Source organism: Saccopteryx bilineata, chromosome 10, assembly GCF_036850765.1.
Source record: "Saccopteryx bilineata isolate mSacBil1 chromosome 10, mSacBil1_pri_phased_curated, whole genome shotgun sequence".
Classification (NCBI taxonomy): domain Eukaryota; kingdom Metazoa; phylum Chordata; class Mammalia; order Chiroptera; family Emballonuridae; genus Saccopteryx; species Saccopteryx bilineata.
In genome coordinates, this window is record NC_089499.1 from 51,463,877 (window position 1) to 51,481,848 (window position 17,972).

Genomic DNA, 17,972 nt, shown 5'->3' on the forward strand with positions numbered 1-17,972 from the left:
TCTGTCCGTTTTTGGAATAAAACAAAATACAAATTTTTCTTACCATCAACTAACTTTATTAAATACTATAATTGCCATTATTATTAATGATTTCTTGCCAGCATGAGGGCAATTTGTATATCCCATCTTTGAAAAATGTTTTATCTTTTGATGCGAAAAATTGAGCCAGTGCTTGTTTGATATCTTCTTCATTTTTTAATTTTTTGCCCTTCAAAAAATTTTGTAAGGGCAAAAACAAGTGATAGTCGGTATTATTCCTTCACCAAACACTTTCAATAAATTTCTACATGCTTCTGTAGCATTTCTTCCTTGTTGAAATTCGTAAAAGTTACAGTGGCGTAAATGAACTTTATCAGTAGCCATGGGTACACTATCGCTGCACACATAAGACTAACATAAACCAACTTTGTTTTAGTTAATTTGCTATGTCAGTATGTATACATTAAGTGATAAAAATAGAGAGGCATACATGCGCCAAATAAACGTGCTTACGTGTCAAAACTTGTGATAGAAACGGACAGAACTTTCCAGTAGACCTTATATGTGCCCTGACCAGGGCTCTAACTCACAAACTTGGCATACTGAGATGACATTCTAACCAACTTAGCTAGGTAGATCTACCTAGTTCTTGGCATTTATAATAAGAGGTTACATCTCTTATATAAAATTTCCACCTTTATCACAGTAATTTTCTCAAAACTCTTGGGTTCATTGACCTAACCTTGGTGATTTCATTATGTCTAATGTGCCTATTAGTTCTAAAACATTCTGGATATAACATGTGCTTATTAAAAGCTAAAGAAAAAGTTATTACCTCTATTGGTATTGCCCCTGTTCCACACATTGGATCAACTATTATATCAGTAGGTTGAGGAGCACAGAGCCTAGAGTAAAGAAAACAGCTTATGTGAAGAGACTTCAACCAACAGTTGAGGCTTCCACAATAACTTTCTGAAGTTATAAGATAAAGGACCTTTTATATTAACATGAAAAAACACCAATCAATATTCATTTAAAAAATCAATTTGTAGCCTGGCTTGAGTAGTCTAGTGGACAGACTGTTGACCTGGAACTCTGAGGTCACTGGTTAAAAACCCTGGCCTGGCCAGGTCAAGGCACATCTGACAAGCCAGCAATAAACAACTAAAGTGAAGCAACTATGAGTTGATACTTCTCACTTCCCCCTCCATCTCTCTCTGCAAAAATCAATAAAATCTTTTTTTTTTTAATTCATTTTAGAAAGGAGAGAGAGGAGAGAGACAGAGCGAGGGGAGGAGCAGGAAGCATCAACTCCCATATGTGCCTTGACCAGGCAAGCCCAGGGTTTCGAACCAGCGACCTCAGCATTTCCAGGTCGATGCTTTATCCACTGTGCCACCACAGATCAGGCCAATAAAATCTTTTTTAAAAAGTCAATTTTTAATTACAGGTTGACTATATATTCTTGCAGTTAAAAAAAAAAAGCATTGGCCCTGGCCGGTTGGCTCAGTAGTAGAGCGTTGGCCTGGCGTGCAGAAGTCCTGGGTTTGATTCCCGGCCAGGGCACACAGGAGAAGCGCCCATCTGCTTCTCCACCCCTCCCCCTCTCCTTCCTCTCTGTCTCTCTCTTCCCCTCCCGCAGCCGAGGCTCCATTGGAGCAAGGATGGCCCGGGCGCTGGGGATGGCTCCTTGGCCTCTGCCTCAGGCGCTAGAGTGGCTCTGGTCGCAACAGAGCGACGCCCCGGAGGGACAGAGCATCGCCCCCTGGTGGGCAGAGCGTCGCCCCCTGATGGATCCCAGTCGGGCGCATGCGAGAGTCTGTCTGACTGTCTCTCCCCGATTCCAGCTTTAGAAAAATACAAAAAAAAAAAAAAAGCATTACATAGAACTAAAACTACCCTTTTACTATTACCCCAAATCCCATTTCATTCCAGATGGAATTTGGCTTTTGGATCTTTTAGTATACATGTATGCCTTTAGAAAATACATGTTATTTATATATAAATCTGTATTGTTATATTAAAAAAAAACCCTCAAACATATTTCAAACAGAACATGTATTAATGTAAGTTGACTGGCAATTAGACATTCAGTATTCCTTTTATTTTATTTTTTATTTATTCACTTAAGAGAGGAGAGAGAATGTGTGTGAGAGGAGAGAGAGAGAGAGAGAGAGAGAGAGAGAAGGAGGAGGAGCAAGAAGCATCAACTCCCATATATGCCTTGACCAGGCAAGCCAGGGTTTTGAACCGGCAACCTCAGTGTTTCCAGGTTGACGCTTTATCCGCTGCACCACCACAGGTCAGGCCTTTGTTTGTTTTTTAGTGAGAGACACAAAGACAGAGAGAGAGAGAAACAGACAGAGAGAGGCAGGAAGAGAGAGAGATGAGAAGCATCAACTTGTAGTTGCAGCACTTTTGTTGTTTACTGATTGCTTCTCATATGTGCCTTGACCAGGGGACTCCAGCTGAGCCAGAGCCAGTGACCCCTTAGTCAAGCCAGTGACCTTGGGCTCAAGCCAGTGATCTCTGGGCTCAAGCCAGAGATCCCAAGCTCAAGCCAGCGAGCCTTGGTTTAAGCTGGCGACCTCAGGGTTTCAAACCTGGGATCTAAGCATCTCAAGCAGACGCTCTATCCACTGCATCACCATCAGTCAAGCAATCATTAGCTTTTTATCCTGTTCTTTATCTACTAAATTCCAACATAGTACCTGACAAGAAATTAAAGTGTTCTGAAAAGAAACTTGAAACTGAATTGTCACTTTGATCTAGATGGTAAGCCCATTCATTCTCTTACCTGAGCATCCCATAGGCAAGAGTAGATCTAAGAGTTGTAGGTCCAAAATGTGTGATATTTCTTCGGTGGAGACTCTCTTCTGTCAGTGCAATGCCCACAATGACTTCATTATCATGGATATTCAAAAGCACCTAAAACAAAACATGATAGAATAAAATAGTTTTAGGATTGTTCAAACTGCATTTAGTAGTATTTTTTAATTTTGGGCGTTTTTTAATTTTATTAATGGGATATATTTTGCATATAGTAAGGTACATAAATCTTAAGTATACAGCTCAGTGAATTTTTACCTACATATACATTGTAACTGCCACCCAGATATACAATGTTTCTAGCACACCAGAAGGCTCCCCCTTTGCCCTTCCCAGTAATTATTAATCTGACCACTTCTACCATATTTTACTTTTATCTTGTTTTGAATTTTATATAAATGAAATCATATAGTATCTAATACATTAAACTTTTAACATCTATGTATTTTATTCTTTTCATTCACTGTATTTGTCAGTTAGCTATAACCATATTTCCCCTGAATTTTTATAACATAAACATATTCTTAAGAAACCATTCATATGGGTTTCTTAATACATCTTTATAAAAGATGTAACTTATAACCAATTGTTAATACATTTGCTTTATCACCTATTCTTTTTTTTTTTTTGGCAACAGAGACAGAGAGAGGGACAGACAGACAGGGAGAGAGATGAGAAGCATCAACTGGTAGTTATAGTACTTTTAGTTATTCATTGATTGCTTCTCATATATGTCTTCAGAGGCTCCAACTGAGCCAGTGACCTTGGGCTTCAAGATGGCGACCTCGGGGTTTCAAACCTGGGTCCTCAGTATCCCAGGTCAATGCTCTATCCACTGCACCACCACCTGGTCAGGCTCTTTTTTTTTTTAAATTTTTTAATTTACTGATTTTTAGAGGGAAAAGGAGGAGAGGGAGACGGAGAGAGGGAGGAAGAGGGAGAGAAACATTGATATATTGTTAGTTATTTATGCATCCATTGGTTGATTCTTGTATGTGCCCTGACTGGGGATAGAACCCCGCAACCTTGGCGTATTGGGAAGATGCTCTAACAAACTGAACTACCTGGCCAGGTCACCTATTATTTTCTTACTTAATATTTTTTAAAACTCAACTGAGCCTGACTTGTGGTGGCGCAGTGGGATGGAGCGTCGACCTGGGACGCTGAGGTTGCCTGTTCGATACCCTGGGCTTGCCTGGTCAAGGCACATATGGGAGTTGATGCTTCCTGCTCCTCCCCGTTCTCTCTCTCTCTCTCTCTCTCTCTCTCTCTCTCTCCTCTCTGAAAATTGAATAAATAAAATCTTAAAAAAAAAAACTTGACTGTTTGTGGAATGTTTTTTGTCTTATAGTTTCTCTAACACAAATTTAACTATTCAAATTAAAGGTAAAAATATTATTTCTCTAATCTTCTACCTAAAATTTCCTCATCATGATGTTAGCAGCAGCATCTGACATTATCTAGCTATATGCAAGTCAATGTTCAACACACTTTACATTCATTACCTCATTTCATTTTCACAACCTCTTAGCTAGATATTATTATCCTCCTTTTAGAGATGAGAAAATTGAGGCACAAAGAAGTCAGCTTACTTGCCCTAAGTCATATAGCTTGTAAATTTGGGTCTGAACCCAGGTAGTACAGCTCCAGTGTCTTTCCTCTGAGCCCCCTTGCTAACCTGTGGACATTACTGTTCTAGTTAGCCTATACATTCTCATAATATCTGTTATGAGAAAAAAAAGGAGTGGGGAATTGTTCTGATATAATATGCAATAAAAGAAAAAGTTACAGAGAGAATAAGTGACTTGCTCCAAATTCAAGTGTCCCAGAAGCATCAGAAATTATTTCATTGTAAAAATATCAGCTGCTAGGGACCTTTTAAGCTTTCAGAGATTTAAAAATAAGTTAGTATGATCCACATGTGAATCACCTGTGTAGCAGAAGATTGAGACCAAGAAAAGTAAGCATGCTAAAATGAAGTATCTGGGTTCGAGAATCCAACAGAATTTAAAAAAGAGGAGAGCTGCTATTTGAGATCTTGCTTCCTGGCATATGTTGTCAGTACAGCTCAAATAAATTCTTATACTGGTTAGATCTTATAATCTGAAAGCACATCTAATGTTGTAAAAAGTACTAGGTTAGAAATGAGAAAACTCAAGTCTTAATAGTTCCCATCTATTGAGCACTTAGGATATACCAGATATTGCACCAAATACTTAAAATGTATTATCTCGTTTAACTTTCAGGGCATACTTAGAGGTATACACTACTACTGGCTCTATTTGAAACAAACACAGGCTCAGAGAGAGTATCTCTTGTCCCAAGTTACACAGTAAAGAATCAACATTTGGATCTAGATTTGTCCCCATAGCCTATGCTCTTGTTGGCCATACCCTATTAGCTCTGTGGCCTCAGTTTATCTATAAGATTAGGTTAGTATGAAAATTCTACAAATCTATGACAACAGCCTTCTTGAATCATCACAGTTACAGCCTGGACCTACCTCCACATCAAAGTTAGTCATGTCAGCCTTCCACTTAAAATAATCTTGAATAGCACCCCCAAAATCTCTTGCAGCCTCATTTGAAGAAAAGCAATGTTTCTCTCCTGCCCTGTTGCATGTGACTCTAAACTTGAGCACTTCAGGTTCAGTTTCTTCTTTTGAGCTTTCATAAGTCTCATCTTTACAAGATGCCAAATCATCACCTACTAATGTTGATACCTCTTCTTTAATGGCTGGCTTTTCATAGTAATCTAAAATATGTGAATCTAAGGTGTTGTTAGTCAATTCTTTTTTAACATCTATTTTGCCTCCTTGCCCATTACCAGTCTTCTCTTTAGTTGAATTCTGATTTATCTTTTTGCGCTTTGTTTTTTTTTTCTTGAAACTGGTGTTAATTTTCCATACTTTTAAAGGGTCTGACCATGGAAGTTTTCCAGCCAATTCTTCGAAGTCCTTTAGAACTTCTTCCTATAAAGGACAGAGAATGAAATCCATTTATTTTTCACCATTTTAATTGAACAAATATACTCTTACTCTGCCTACAGAAACCATTAATTATTATGTGGGAGACAGGAGTGCAAAAGAAAAGTCAAAATAAAGGCTGTAATTGAATAAAAATTTCATTCAAAATTAAAATATATACAAATAAAACCAGTAAAGAATACAAGACAAAACTAGATTGGAAGTTGGGCTTCAAGATTAAAATGAAAACAGTAAGAAACTACTAACAGTGGTTGGCTCTGGGGAAGGGAAGTAGGTGGATAAAAGACAGGGAAGGAGGGCAATTTACCTCTCATTGACTGATTACCTTTTTTTTTTTTTTTTTTTTTTTTTTTGTATTTTTCTGAAGCTGGAAACCGGGAGAGACAGTCAGACAGACTCCCGCATGCACCCGACCGGGATCCACCCGGCACGCCCACCAGGGGCTACGCTCTGCCCACCAGCGGGCGATGCTCTGCCCCTCCGGGGCCACTCCAGCGCCTGGGGCAGAGGCCAAGGAGCCATCCCCAGCGCCTGGGCCATCCTTGCTCCAATGGAGCCTCGGCTGCGGGAAGGGAAGAGAGAGACAGAGAGGAAGGAGGGGGTGGGGGTGGAGAAGCAAATGGGCGCTTCTCCTATGTGCCCTGGCCGGGAATCGAACCCGGGTCCCCCGCACGCCAGGCCGACGCTCTACCGCTGAGCCAACCAGCCAGGGCCGACTGATTACCTTTTGAAGTTTCTGTGTATATTAACTATTTTTAATTTTAGTGAGAGGAGGGGAAGCAGAGACAGACTCCTGCATGCGCCCCAAGTGGTATCCACCCAGCAAGCCCACTAGGGGGCGTTGCTTGCCCATATGGGACCAATGCTTCATTGCTCAGCAAGGGAGCCATTTTTTAGTGCCTGAGGCAGAAGCCATGGAGCCATCCTCAGCGCCCGAGGCCAATTCACTCAAACCAATCGAGCCATGGGCACTTCTCCTGTCTGCCCTGTCACAGAATCAAACCTGTGACATCCACATGCTCAGCCAACACTCTACCACTGAGCCAACTGGCCAAGGCCATATTAACTATTTATTAAAAGAAAAATAAACCTTAAGCAGTTAAAAATATATCTATTAAATTCCTAAACAGAATCTACAATCATCTTTGTAAGAAGTAAATCTGATTGTGCTCATCCCTTGTTTAGAGCCCATCTATATAGCTTCCAATTGCACATAAAAAAATCTAAATTCCTTAAAAAGCCTAACATAATCTATTCCTACCTACTTCTCATACATCACTCCAGGATCATTCTCTCCCTCACTTCTCTGCTTAGAGGATACTTGATTCACGTAGTCTTTTTTGCACTGTTGGGTCCTTTCTCATTAGTTAATGAAGCAATTTAAAAGGCATATCCTCTGAGAGACCTGCTCTACTTACAGTAGTCCTCTCAGGTCATTCTCTTGCCACTTTATTTTCTTTATAGAGCTTAGCATTATCTAAAGTTATTAGGTTTATGTATTGTTCGCCATCAAGGCTACTCCCAGAAGGTAAGTGTGGGTGGGAAGGACCTCTTCTGTCTTGACCATTGCTATAAGCCACAGACCTAGAAAAGTGCCTGGCATAAAAAAGGTACTCGATAACGTGATTAAATGTTAAAATGGGTGGTACAGGGCCATGCTGTCTACTTTAGCAACCACCAGCCACATGTAGCTATTGATATTTAAGTGATTTAAAATTAAAAACTCAGTTTATCAGACACAGTAGCCACATTTCACACATGCTGGCCAGTGGCTACCACGCTGGACAGTGTAGACACAGAACATTTCTATTAGAGAGCTGATAACAAGAGTGCTGATAACAGTATGTATTACTGAAGATCAAAGCAGGACAAAATCTTTGCTGGCTGATGATGGAACTGAGCCTTGAAATGGAAGTGAGTGAAGGCTTTAATACTACTTGAGACATGATAAAATAATGGTAAATTTCAGGTGTGGCAAATCCAATTCTATTTACAGACAATTTTCGTACAAAAGGCATATAGATTTAACATGGAATAACACTAGTACAGCCTCTTCCTTTCTTTAGAAACCATTCTAAAAGAAAAACACAACAGAAATACCAACTCTATCTTAATAGAATCTATATGATATCTATAACCTTGAATCATAACATGAGAATGATAACGTAAGAATTCCCAAGTGTAGTGAAGGTCAAATAGGTACTGGAAGACAGGAAGAATGTCTACAGATCTCAGATAAAGAGTAGAGCAGTCTGCAAAGTAGCAAATAAACTCTTCTTGGGAAGAACAGGAAAGAAGTATGTGTACAGGACTTCGTTTGTACCAAGGAGGGCGAATGGAGGCTGAACAAGGAATCTCAACAGACAAGTTCTATTTGCTGAAAACAGTCTGTTGGTGAGGTAAAATTAGGGAGAGTACACAGTAAATAACCTTGAAGCTGTTGATCCCTTCAGGCTAGGGAGAAGTAATGGTTAAAAGAACTCATTTAAATGGTATATAAATTATATCTCAGTACAGCTATTTGAAAAAAAAAGGGGGGGGGGAGAGAAGGACTCATTCACCCACAGCCCTTTGTCAGAAGGAGCTTCACAGTGAAGCAGAGGGATTTCTTACTGGCCTGGAATAGTCCCTAGCTTCTCCCAGAGGAATCCCCTCATTCAAAGATGAGCAATTATCAAGTTATCGGCACAAGGTTTATAGGAACACACACACAAAAAGATAAAGGAGGAAAGGAACAGAAAGACAAAAACAGAAAACAAGCAAAAAACTCAGACAATGCCAACAAGTAGCTGAAAGCTATGATAAAACATATGGCATAGCATCAAAAAAATGTAATGAGGATATACCTTTGTAAAAATAAAAACTCAAGGCAGAGATAGAAGAGCAGAAAAAAGATGAAATGAGCCACTGGAAGGAGAAGAAACAGGAACTGAGAGTTTAAAGAAAAATAAATCACAGATGCTAGCCTTTAAAATATAGGCTATAAATTCATGATATAATCTGAATACTTAAAAATATACATTAAGATGGCCCTGGCTGGGTAGCTCAGTTGGTTAGTGTTGTCCCGTTACACCAAGGATGCAGGTTTGATCCCCAGTCAGAGCACATACAAGAATCAACGAAGGGCCTGACCAGGCGGTGGCGCAGGGGATAGAGTGTCGGACTGGGATGCGGAGGACCCAGGCTCGAGACCCCGGGGTTGCCAGCTTGAGCGTGGGCTCATCTGGCTTGAGCAAAAAGCTCACTAGCATGGACCCAAGGTCACTGGCTCGAGCGGGGGGGTTACTCAGTCTGCTGAAGGCCCACGGTCATGGCACATATGAGAAAGCAATCAATGAACAACTACGGTATCGCAACGAAAAACTGATGATTGATGCGTCTCATCTCTCTGTTCCTGTCTGTCTGTCCCTATCTATCCCTCTATCTGACTCTCTCTCTGTCCCTGTAAAAAAAAAAAAAAAAAAAAAAAAAGAATCAATGAAGGAATGCATAAGTGGAAGAACAAATTAATGTTTTTTTTCTCTCTAAAAATCAATAAATTTTTTAAAAATTCCCAAACAGGCTTTCTGTAGGACAGCAGAAAGTATGCTACAAAAAATAAAACTGATGGTCAACAGAATATGAGCTAGAAGCAAATGTTTAAAAGTAAGGTTTTACTGGGGCATATTGCAATTTAAGTCCACAAAGTATAGGAATATGCTATGAAAACATGCAGAGTTAGGATGACAATTAGAGACAGAGAAGTGCCCTAGGGTGAAAGCCCTGAGCGGATGAGTCCAGGGGCCTCTCTGAATCATACTGGAAACAGCAAAACAGCAGGATAAGATTCAGCAACAGAAATGTTTAGGCTCTCAAGAACAGAGATTAGAAGTCAGTATGTTCCTTGTCATTTACTTCATCCCCTGAAAACTTATGTGTCTGCTTCCTTGAGTTATTTGTATTTGCTAATAAATATCTGAGTAAGGCTGGGGATGGGGCTTCAGTCCTTTGGTTAGCTGACCAGGGCTGCTGCCTCCCCTTGGTCTCTTGGAGCATGTCATCTGGTCTCCAAGTAGCTCATTGTCACTGTGACAAGTGGTGCCCCAAGAGAAGAACAGGAACCACAGGACAACAAAGTGAAGGTTTAACAATTTTTCATGGTCATACACAAAAGAAGTTGCCAGTGCAAAGATCTGAAAGTCTACCTAACACTTGCTGCTCTTATTTTGGGACTTCTAACAGCAACCTCTTTTGCAATTACTTACAAAGCAACCTTGAAAAGTTGGCTCACACAGAACCATTCCAAATAACAAATTTACCTCCAATTAGAGATCAATAACACCAAACTAATACAAGTGCTAAGATGGAAAAAATGCAGGAATTGAAGAGAAAATTAATAATGCCCTCGTATGTTAAGAGGCAATAATTTAATTTAAAAACTTAAGTTTTTAAATGCCTGTTAACATTTATTTACGGGTATTAAAACTTTGAAATACTTAGCAGCAAAATTTTTCAGTAGCCTATTATCTACTAGTTTCATAGATATGATTCAGTTGGCAATGACTATCAGAAGTCTGAAGTGCCCCTGACAAGGTTGGCTCAGTGGTAGAGTGTTGGCCCAGCATGTGAAGTTCCAGGTTCGATTCTTGGCAGGGCACACAGGAGACATATGCTTACTGAAACTGAGGATAAGACTACATTTTGCTAACCATATAAGGGATTCATAGATAGAGAAAATGCTACCCATTTTCCTTTAAGGGGCTTAGAAAGTAGCCAGTTAGAGACAATAAAAATGACTGTCTTTTTAGAAGGTCTTTCCAAAATGCTTATAGGAATACTTAGTTAACTTTACAATTCAGTCACAACTGAATTCTTCTTGGAATAAGAGAAAAGGTGTGTGGTCTTCTTTAAAAAGCATTTCCAGGTAGAGCGTCGGCCTGGCGTGCGGAAGTCCCAGGTTAGATTCCCCGCCAGGGCACACAGGGGAAGCGCCCATCTGCTTCTCCACCCCTCCCCCTCTCCTTCCTCTCTGTCTCTCTCTTCCCCTCCTGCAGCCAAGGCTCCATTGGAGCAAAGATGGCCCAGGCGCTGGGGATGGCTCTGTGGCCTCTGCCTCAGGCGCTAGAGTGGCTCTGGTCGCGACTTAGCGACGCCCCGGAGGGGCAGAGCATTGCCCCCTGGTGGGCAGAGCGTTGCCCCCTGGTGGGCATGTCGGGTGGACCCCGGTCGGGCGCACGCGGGAGTCTGTCTCTCCCCGTTTCCAGCTTCAGAAAAATAAAAAAATAAAATAAAATAAAATAAAAATACCTTCACAGCAACATCCAGGAAAAAAAAAAAAAAAAAAAAAAAAAGCATTTCCAAGCCCTCGCTGGTTGGCCCAGTGGTAGAGCATCGACCTGGCGTGTGGAAGTCCTGGGTTCAATTCCTGGCCGGGGCACACAGGAGAAGCACCCATGTGCTTCTCCACCCTTCCCCCTCTCCTTTCTCTCTGTCTCTCTCTTCCCCTCCCGCAGCCAAGGCTCCACTGGAGCAAAGCTGCCTTGGGTGCTGAGGATGGCTCCATAGCCTCCACTAAAGGCACTAGAATGCCTCTTGCCTCAGGCACTAGAATGGCTCCAGTTGCAACAAACACCCCAGATGATTAGAGCTTTCCCCTCTAGTGGGCTTGCCAGGTGGATCCCGGTCAGGCGCATGCAGGAGTTTGTCTTTCCGCCTCCCTGCTTTTCACTTTAGAAAAATACCAAAAATAAAAAGTCTGAAGGATTACACTGTTCAAAGTTACATTTGGGTTATTAAAATTTTTGTCTATTTCCAGCCCCAATTCTTTTATGTTTGGTTTTATTTTTTCTAGGCTGTGCTCATACCACTTTGATTAGTTTTTGAGTAATGTTTTATAAATAAAAATTAGAGAATTTAGCAGCATATTATAGTTTCATAAAGCAGGTTATTTCTCATATAGGCACTAAAACTAACAGAAAAAATGTTTTCAAGCATTTGAATCTGGAAACCTGACCAAAGAAGCAATGTGGAAAAATACTAAAGCCTTCTGGAGATCTATTTTCAGCCTTATTGAGATCTATTTTCAACTTTCAGCTTAGGCAGCACCTCAATATTTACGAATCAGATGCTAACTACAAGTTGGAGACAAAGCTGTCGTCCTAACAACTGAAGGAGTATTTAGATATTATTTTGACTTTACTTTAAAAAATGAAGTTAGAGAAAAAAGCTGGGCAAAAGCAGAATGGTAAGGGAAAGTGTTTTTGTAGACGATACAAACTACACGTGCTCTTTGGTTCACACTCAGCAAGCAATTCTATTTTGAAATCATGTATATCTAAGAGGTATGTCTTTTGTAAAAAAGTCAAACAATTTGTTTTCCTATAAATTTTGATGTTTTCAATATTGATTTTTATTTACTGATTCTTAAATTTTCTTATTCTTTCATCTTTTAAAAAATAATGTATAATTGACATATTACATTTTAGTTTCAGGTGTACAATATAGTGGTTCAATGTTTGTATATACTGGGAAATAGTCACCACAAAAAGTCTAGTGAATATCTGCTACCATAAATAATTACCAAAATTTTTTTTCCTGTGATGAGAACTTTTAAGATCTATTCTCTTAGGACTTACAAATATGCTACATACACAGTATTATTAACTACAGTTGCCATGCTTTACATTGCATCCCCATGATTTACTTCTTTTAGAGCTGGAATTTTATACCTTTTGAACCCCCTCCATCCATTTTGCCTACTCTCCACCCACTGCAATAGTGATTTTTAAAAACTTTTGGGATAAGCCCTGGCATGTTGGCTCAGGAGTAGAGTGTCAGCTCAGCATGTGAAGTCCCAGGTTCAATTCCCAGTCAGGGCACACAGGAGAAGCGCCCATCTGCTTCTCCACCCCTCCCCTTCTACTATCTCTTTGTTTCTCTCTTTCCCTCCCTCAGCCAAGGCTTCATTGGAGCAAAGTTGGCCCAGGTGCTAAAATGGTTCCAATAACAGCAGAGCATCACCCCCTGGTGGGCATGCCGGGTGGATCCTGATCAGGCACATGTGGGAGTCTGTCTCTCTGCCTCCCTGCTTCTCACTTCAGAAAAATACCAAAAAAAAAAAACAAACAAACAAACAAAAAAAAAACAAAAAAAACCCCAAAAACTTTTGGGATAAACTGTCAACAAATCTCTGGATTATTTTTTTGGGGGGCGGAAAGGGGAGATGAGAAGCATCAACTCATAGTTGCAGCTCTTTAGTTGTTCACTGATTGTTTCTTTCTTTTTTTTTTTTTTGTATTTTTCTGAAGCTGGAAACGGAGAGACAGTCAGACAGACTCCCGCATGCGCCCGACCAGGATCCACCCGGCACGCCCACCAGGGGCAACGCTCTGCCCACCAGGGGGCGATGCTCTGCCCCTCCGGGGGCGTCACTCTGCCGCAACCAGAGCCACTCTAGCGCCTGGGGCAGAGGCCAAGGAGCCATCCCCAGTGCCCGGGCCATCTTTGCTCCAATGGAGCCTTGGCTGCGGGAGGGGAAGAGAGAGACAGAGAGGAAGGGGGGGGGGGGTGGAGAAGCAGATGGGCGCTTCTCCTATGTGCCCTGGCCGGGAATTGAACCCGGGTCCCTCGCATGCCAGGCCGACGCTCTACCGCTGAGCCAACCGGCCAGGGCCTGTTCCTTTTTAATTAGTGGTTTTTTGTTGTTGTTTTTTTTAGTGAGATGAGGAGAGACAGAGAGAGACACCCATATGTGCCCGGACTGGGATCCACCTAGCAAGCCCACTAGGGGGTGATGCTCTGCCCATCTGGGGACCTTGCTCCACTGCAACCAGAGCCATTTTAGCACCTGAGGCAGAGACCACGGAGCCATCCTTGGCACCTGGGGCCAACTTGCTCTAATTGAGCCTTGGCTGCAGTGGGGGGAAAAAAGGGGTGGGAGGAGGGGGAGAGAGACAGAGAGAGAAAGAAGCAAGAAGGGGAAGGGAGGAGAAGCAGATGGTCACTTCTCCTGTGTGTCCTGACCAGGAATTGAATCTGGGACATCCACATGCCAGGTGATGCTCTACCACGGGCCAACTGGCCAGGGCCCACTGACTGCTTCTTATATGTGCCTTGATTGGGGGAGCAATGCGGGGCCTCAAGCCAGTGACCTTGGGCTTAAAGCCAGCAACCTTGGATCATGTTCATGACCCTGCGCTCAAGCTGTCAAGCCTGCACTCAAGCTGAATGAACCTGTGTTCAAGCCAGCAACATCAGGGTTTCAAACTTGAGTCCAAAGCTGATGTTCTATCTACTGCGTAACCACTAGTCAGGACTGGGTTTTCTTATAAGTCTCCCAGTATTCTATATTATAAAAGGAGCAATAATGCTAAATGATAGACAGAATGTGAAAAGTAGAAATAACCTCTTTAGAGATAGTATATGGGTGAGAATCAGCTACCATGTTTGGTTGGGATAGCTCACCTTTATCTCTTTGAACTGGTAATCTTTAAACTCCTGAACCACCACAAATAAATTATCAACTGATCTTAGACAATGAACCTGGTAAGGGAAAAAAAGATTAGGAACAAATTTCTGAGAGCTTTTGAATCACACAAACTACAAATATTTAAATATAAAAATGAGGTACAAAGACTTTAAAATTATTTGTATTTATTTACTCATTTTAGAGAAGAGAGACAGAGAGAGTGAGTGAGAGAGAGAGAGAGAGAGAAGGGGGAGGAGCTGGAAGCATCAACTCCCATATGTGCCTTGACCAGGCAAGCCCAGGGTTTCGAACCAGCGACCTCAGCATTTCCAGGTCGACGCTTTATCCACTGCGCCACCACAGGTCAGGCGAGGTACAAAGACTTTAAAGCAGTTAATACCGTAGTCCCTTCTTATCTGTAGTTTAAGTCACATGTGGTCAACCACTGTCCAAAAATATTTAATGGAAAATTCCAGAAATAAAGAATTCTTAAGTTTTAAATTGCACACTGTCCTGAACAGCTTGATTAAATCTTATGCCATCCCACCCAGGACATGAATTATCCCTCTGTCCAGTGTATCCATGCTGTATATGCTACCTGCCCAATAGTCACTTAGTAGTCACATTGTGGTATCACAGTGTTTGTGTTCAAGTAACTACAATTTTACTTAAGAATGGCCCTAAAGTACAAGAGCAGTGACACTAGCAATTTGGATATGCCAAAGAGAAGTCATAATGTGAAAAGCTGAAAGTGTTTGATTTAATAAAGAAAACGCTGTGTGCTAAGATTGCTATGACATACAGCAAAAATAAATCTTCTATCCATGCAATTGCCTACTTCATAAATTAAACTTTATTATAGGTATGTGCATATAGAAAAAAACCCCAGTATATATAGGGCTCAGTACTACCTGTAGTTTCAGGTATCAACTGGGCATCTTGGAACGATCTCCCTGGATAACAGGAGAGGGGGGTTCTACTCTACCTATAATTTGTATTTAAATTTTTTTCATCTCCCCAGTCTCCCATCTTTTTTGGTTATCTATCAGTTTCTATTTCTCTATAGAAAAGGAAGAAGGACAGATGGAAGGATAAATGCTTAGTGTGTTATGTGGGCCAATACAGGTTCATGGGAGAAGGAAAAGACAATACCTGAGGCTTTATCGTATTTCCCTCATGGCTAAGATACACTATATACTGTAGTGGTTAAGAGTATACAGTTTGAGCTCCTGCTCTATGATTTTAGCTGAGCCACCCTGGGCAGATTATTTACTATAAAAGCTAATCACTAATGAGGATAATAACAATGCCTATCTTCACAAAGCTACTGAGGCTGTTAACTAAAATATTGATGGGAAACACTTGCTTCCCAATTCATTCCGCACATTGGGGGGGGGGGGGTGTCTACTATATACCAAATAATAAGAGCTTGGGAAACAAAAATTAAAATTAAAAAAGACAATCTCTGTCCTCATGTTGCTTAAGTGGTAATGATATATACCTTAGCTTTTTTATTCTAATGGGATGGCAGTTTGCTGACCTTCATTTCTCACCTTCAGTGATTCCTAATTACTTCTGAGCAAGTATTTCTTGATATAGATTTTTTTAAAAAATCTCTCCTTTTATGCTTTGCCTCCAAAGTCTAAACTTCAGCTAGATGCTGAAGCAAATTCAAAGATGTATAGCAGATACCCAGAATTTCTTTATAAGTCACATAGAATTCTGGTACATTCATCCTCAGGAAATATTAGGATCACTTCTAAAAATATAGCAAACCTACCAGTCAAACTTACAGATCAGTACCCAATAGAAAATGCAATATAAACTAATAAAATGACCTGTTTAGAAAACTATTTTAAATATTGCTTCATTCAAACCTGAGCCAGACTTTCCACTGAAATGTCAAAATATATCTTGCCCCGGTCTTTGCTGATTTTGCACGATGACCTCAATTTTTCTCTCACTTCATCTGCAGCTGTTTGCTCAAATCCAGTGGGTACAGTGGCTCCAATAGTGACTCGAAGATGCTCGAACTCACTTCTGGAGGCACTTTCTATCATTTGTATAGACCTCTGATTCTCATGAAGGTTCACATCCAGAAGTTTGTTAGTGGCTTCTTGAACATCAGACATGTTGGCAGTGCTTCCAAGATCCTTGATATAGTCCCTTTAAAAGCAGTACAGAAAAGAAAAAGAAAAAAATCTCCAAATATTATCACCTTGTATTTCAACTACTGCTTTGGAGGTCTAGAAGAACAAGGCAATATAACTAATATAGCCATATTCAGTTAATACACCTGAGTCAGTATTCACCAAAGATAAAAGGATTTAATAACACGACCATAGATGTAAAATGTATTATTAAACAAGCAATATAAATACTATGGAAGAAAAGGAAAGATGTGAATTTCCACAGCACACCATGTTTGATTTGGGATCATCTCTGTGATAATAGCCATCTCATAACTACAATAGTCAACAGTCCAAAAAACAGAGGATACTAGAGCACATTCAAACACGTTTCTGCAGCTTGTCCTTTTTCAGCTAGCAGATAAGGACATGGGGCTTTGGAGTTTCAGACATGGATTTGAATTCTTGCCTTCACCACTCATTGCTTGAATGACCTAAAAAATGTTTATTCCCTTATGCCTTGATTTCCTTATCTGCAAAAGGGGATAATACCTCTCTCCTAGAGTTGTTGCGAGACTTAAGTGACAATAGCATACTGCCAGGCCCATGACTAAAACTTGCTAACAGGTTATCTAACTTCCTCCTGTGAAATGGTGATACATGAACACCTACTGACTACAAGTATTTGAATACCTATTACCAGCCATTCTGGGATCAATGGGTGGAGATCACGAGACCTGTGAAATATCTGAAATAGTAAGCGAATTTCCCAGTACCTGAGTATGGGTGGGGTTGGGGTTAGGGGTGGGAAGTGGGGATCAATAGCTTTCACCGCATTTTCAAAGGTTTTGCGACCTAGTCAACCTAAGTAGGCACCTAGTTCTTATAATATTCTTGTTCTGTATCCGGGGCTGACAATAGTGTCTAACATTAATAAAAGTCACTTCCCGCCCTGAGTTCACAATCACTGAATAAGTCCTCCAGACTCTATCTAAATAAGGAGGCTGAAGCCCATAAAAGGACTCATCCTGTCCAAGGTCACAGAGCCAGTGGCGCAGGCTGTAATGAAAACCACATCTCAGGACACCCACCCGCAGGGCCCTCGTCACAGGAATCCCGGAAGGTGGAAAAGGCCTGGGAGAGGTAGCCAGAAGAAATTCACAAAGACACTGGGCTTAAACCCGGCACAAGCCCGAGTGTCAAGACCAAGGTCGCCCCTCCCGCCTAAGGGTTAGCGTTTCCACACCCAGCTACTCCCATCCGCCAAGCGGTTACCGGCCCGCAGTTAAGACCCTTCCGGCTCCGGCACGCTCTGGACACAGCGTGCTCAGGTCACGCAAACCGGAAGCCGCCTGGACAACGCCGGAAACGGAAGTCAGGAGGCACTGTCACAGCAACTCCACGCTAGGGGCGGGCGCCGGCACTGGGTCTTGCAGAGAGCATGCGCGTAAAGGTTTGTGTCCGGTGGCGGCTAATGTGGAGTGTGCCGCTCTTGCGATTGGATGCAGTGTCCTCTGCACGAGGAGCATGTAGAACTGCGGGCCTCGTCGTCTGCCACCGTAATGGCTTAGCATTTATAGAGTGTTTAGCCGTGCCAAATACA

General features: G+C 41.4%; 1 protein-coding gene across 5 annotated transcripts in view; it reads right to left on the reverse strand.

Moving 5' to 3' along the window:
• The window catches only part of THUMPD3 (THUMP domain containing 3), a 28,943-nt gene extending 11,194 nt beyond the window's left edge, over nucleotides 1–17,749 (reverse strand). For 2 of the 5 annotated variants that reach the window (XM_066244927.1, XM_066244931.1), the window contains exons 1-6: nucleotides 17,616–17,705; nucleotides 16,118–16,406; nucleotides 14,237–14,314; nucleotides 5,312–5,779; nucleotides 2,777–2,907; nucleotides 815–884 (exon numbers count right to left, since the gene is read on the reverse strand). In XM_066244927.1, the coding sequence (XP_066101024.1) occupies nucleotides 815–884; nucleotides 2,777–2,907; nucleotides 5,312–5,779; nucleotides 14,237–14,314; nucleotides 16,118–16,406; nucleotides 17,616–17,629 (1,050 nt within the window). In that variant the 5' untranslated portion in view covers nucleotides 17,630–17,705. Of the gene's footprint in view, nucleotides 1–814; nucleotides 885–2,776; nucleotides 2,908–5,311; nucleotides 5,780–14,236; nucleotides 14,315–16,117; nucleotides 16,407–17,460 lie in introns of all 5 variants that reach the window. The other 3 variants (XM_066244932.1, XM_066244930.1, XM_066244929.1) reach the window with 3 other exon arrangements.
• Nucleotides 17,750–17,972: the final 223 nt, after the last annotated feature.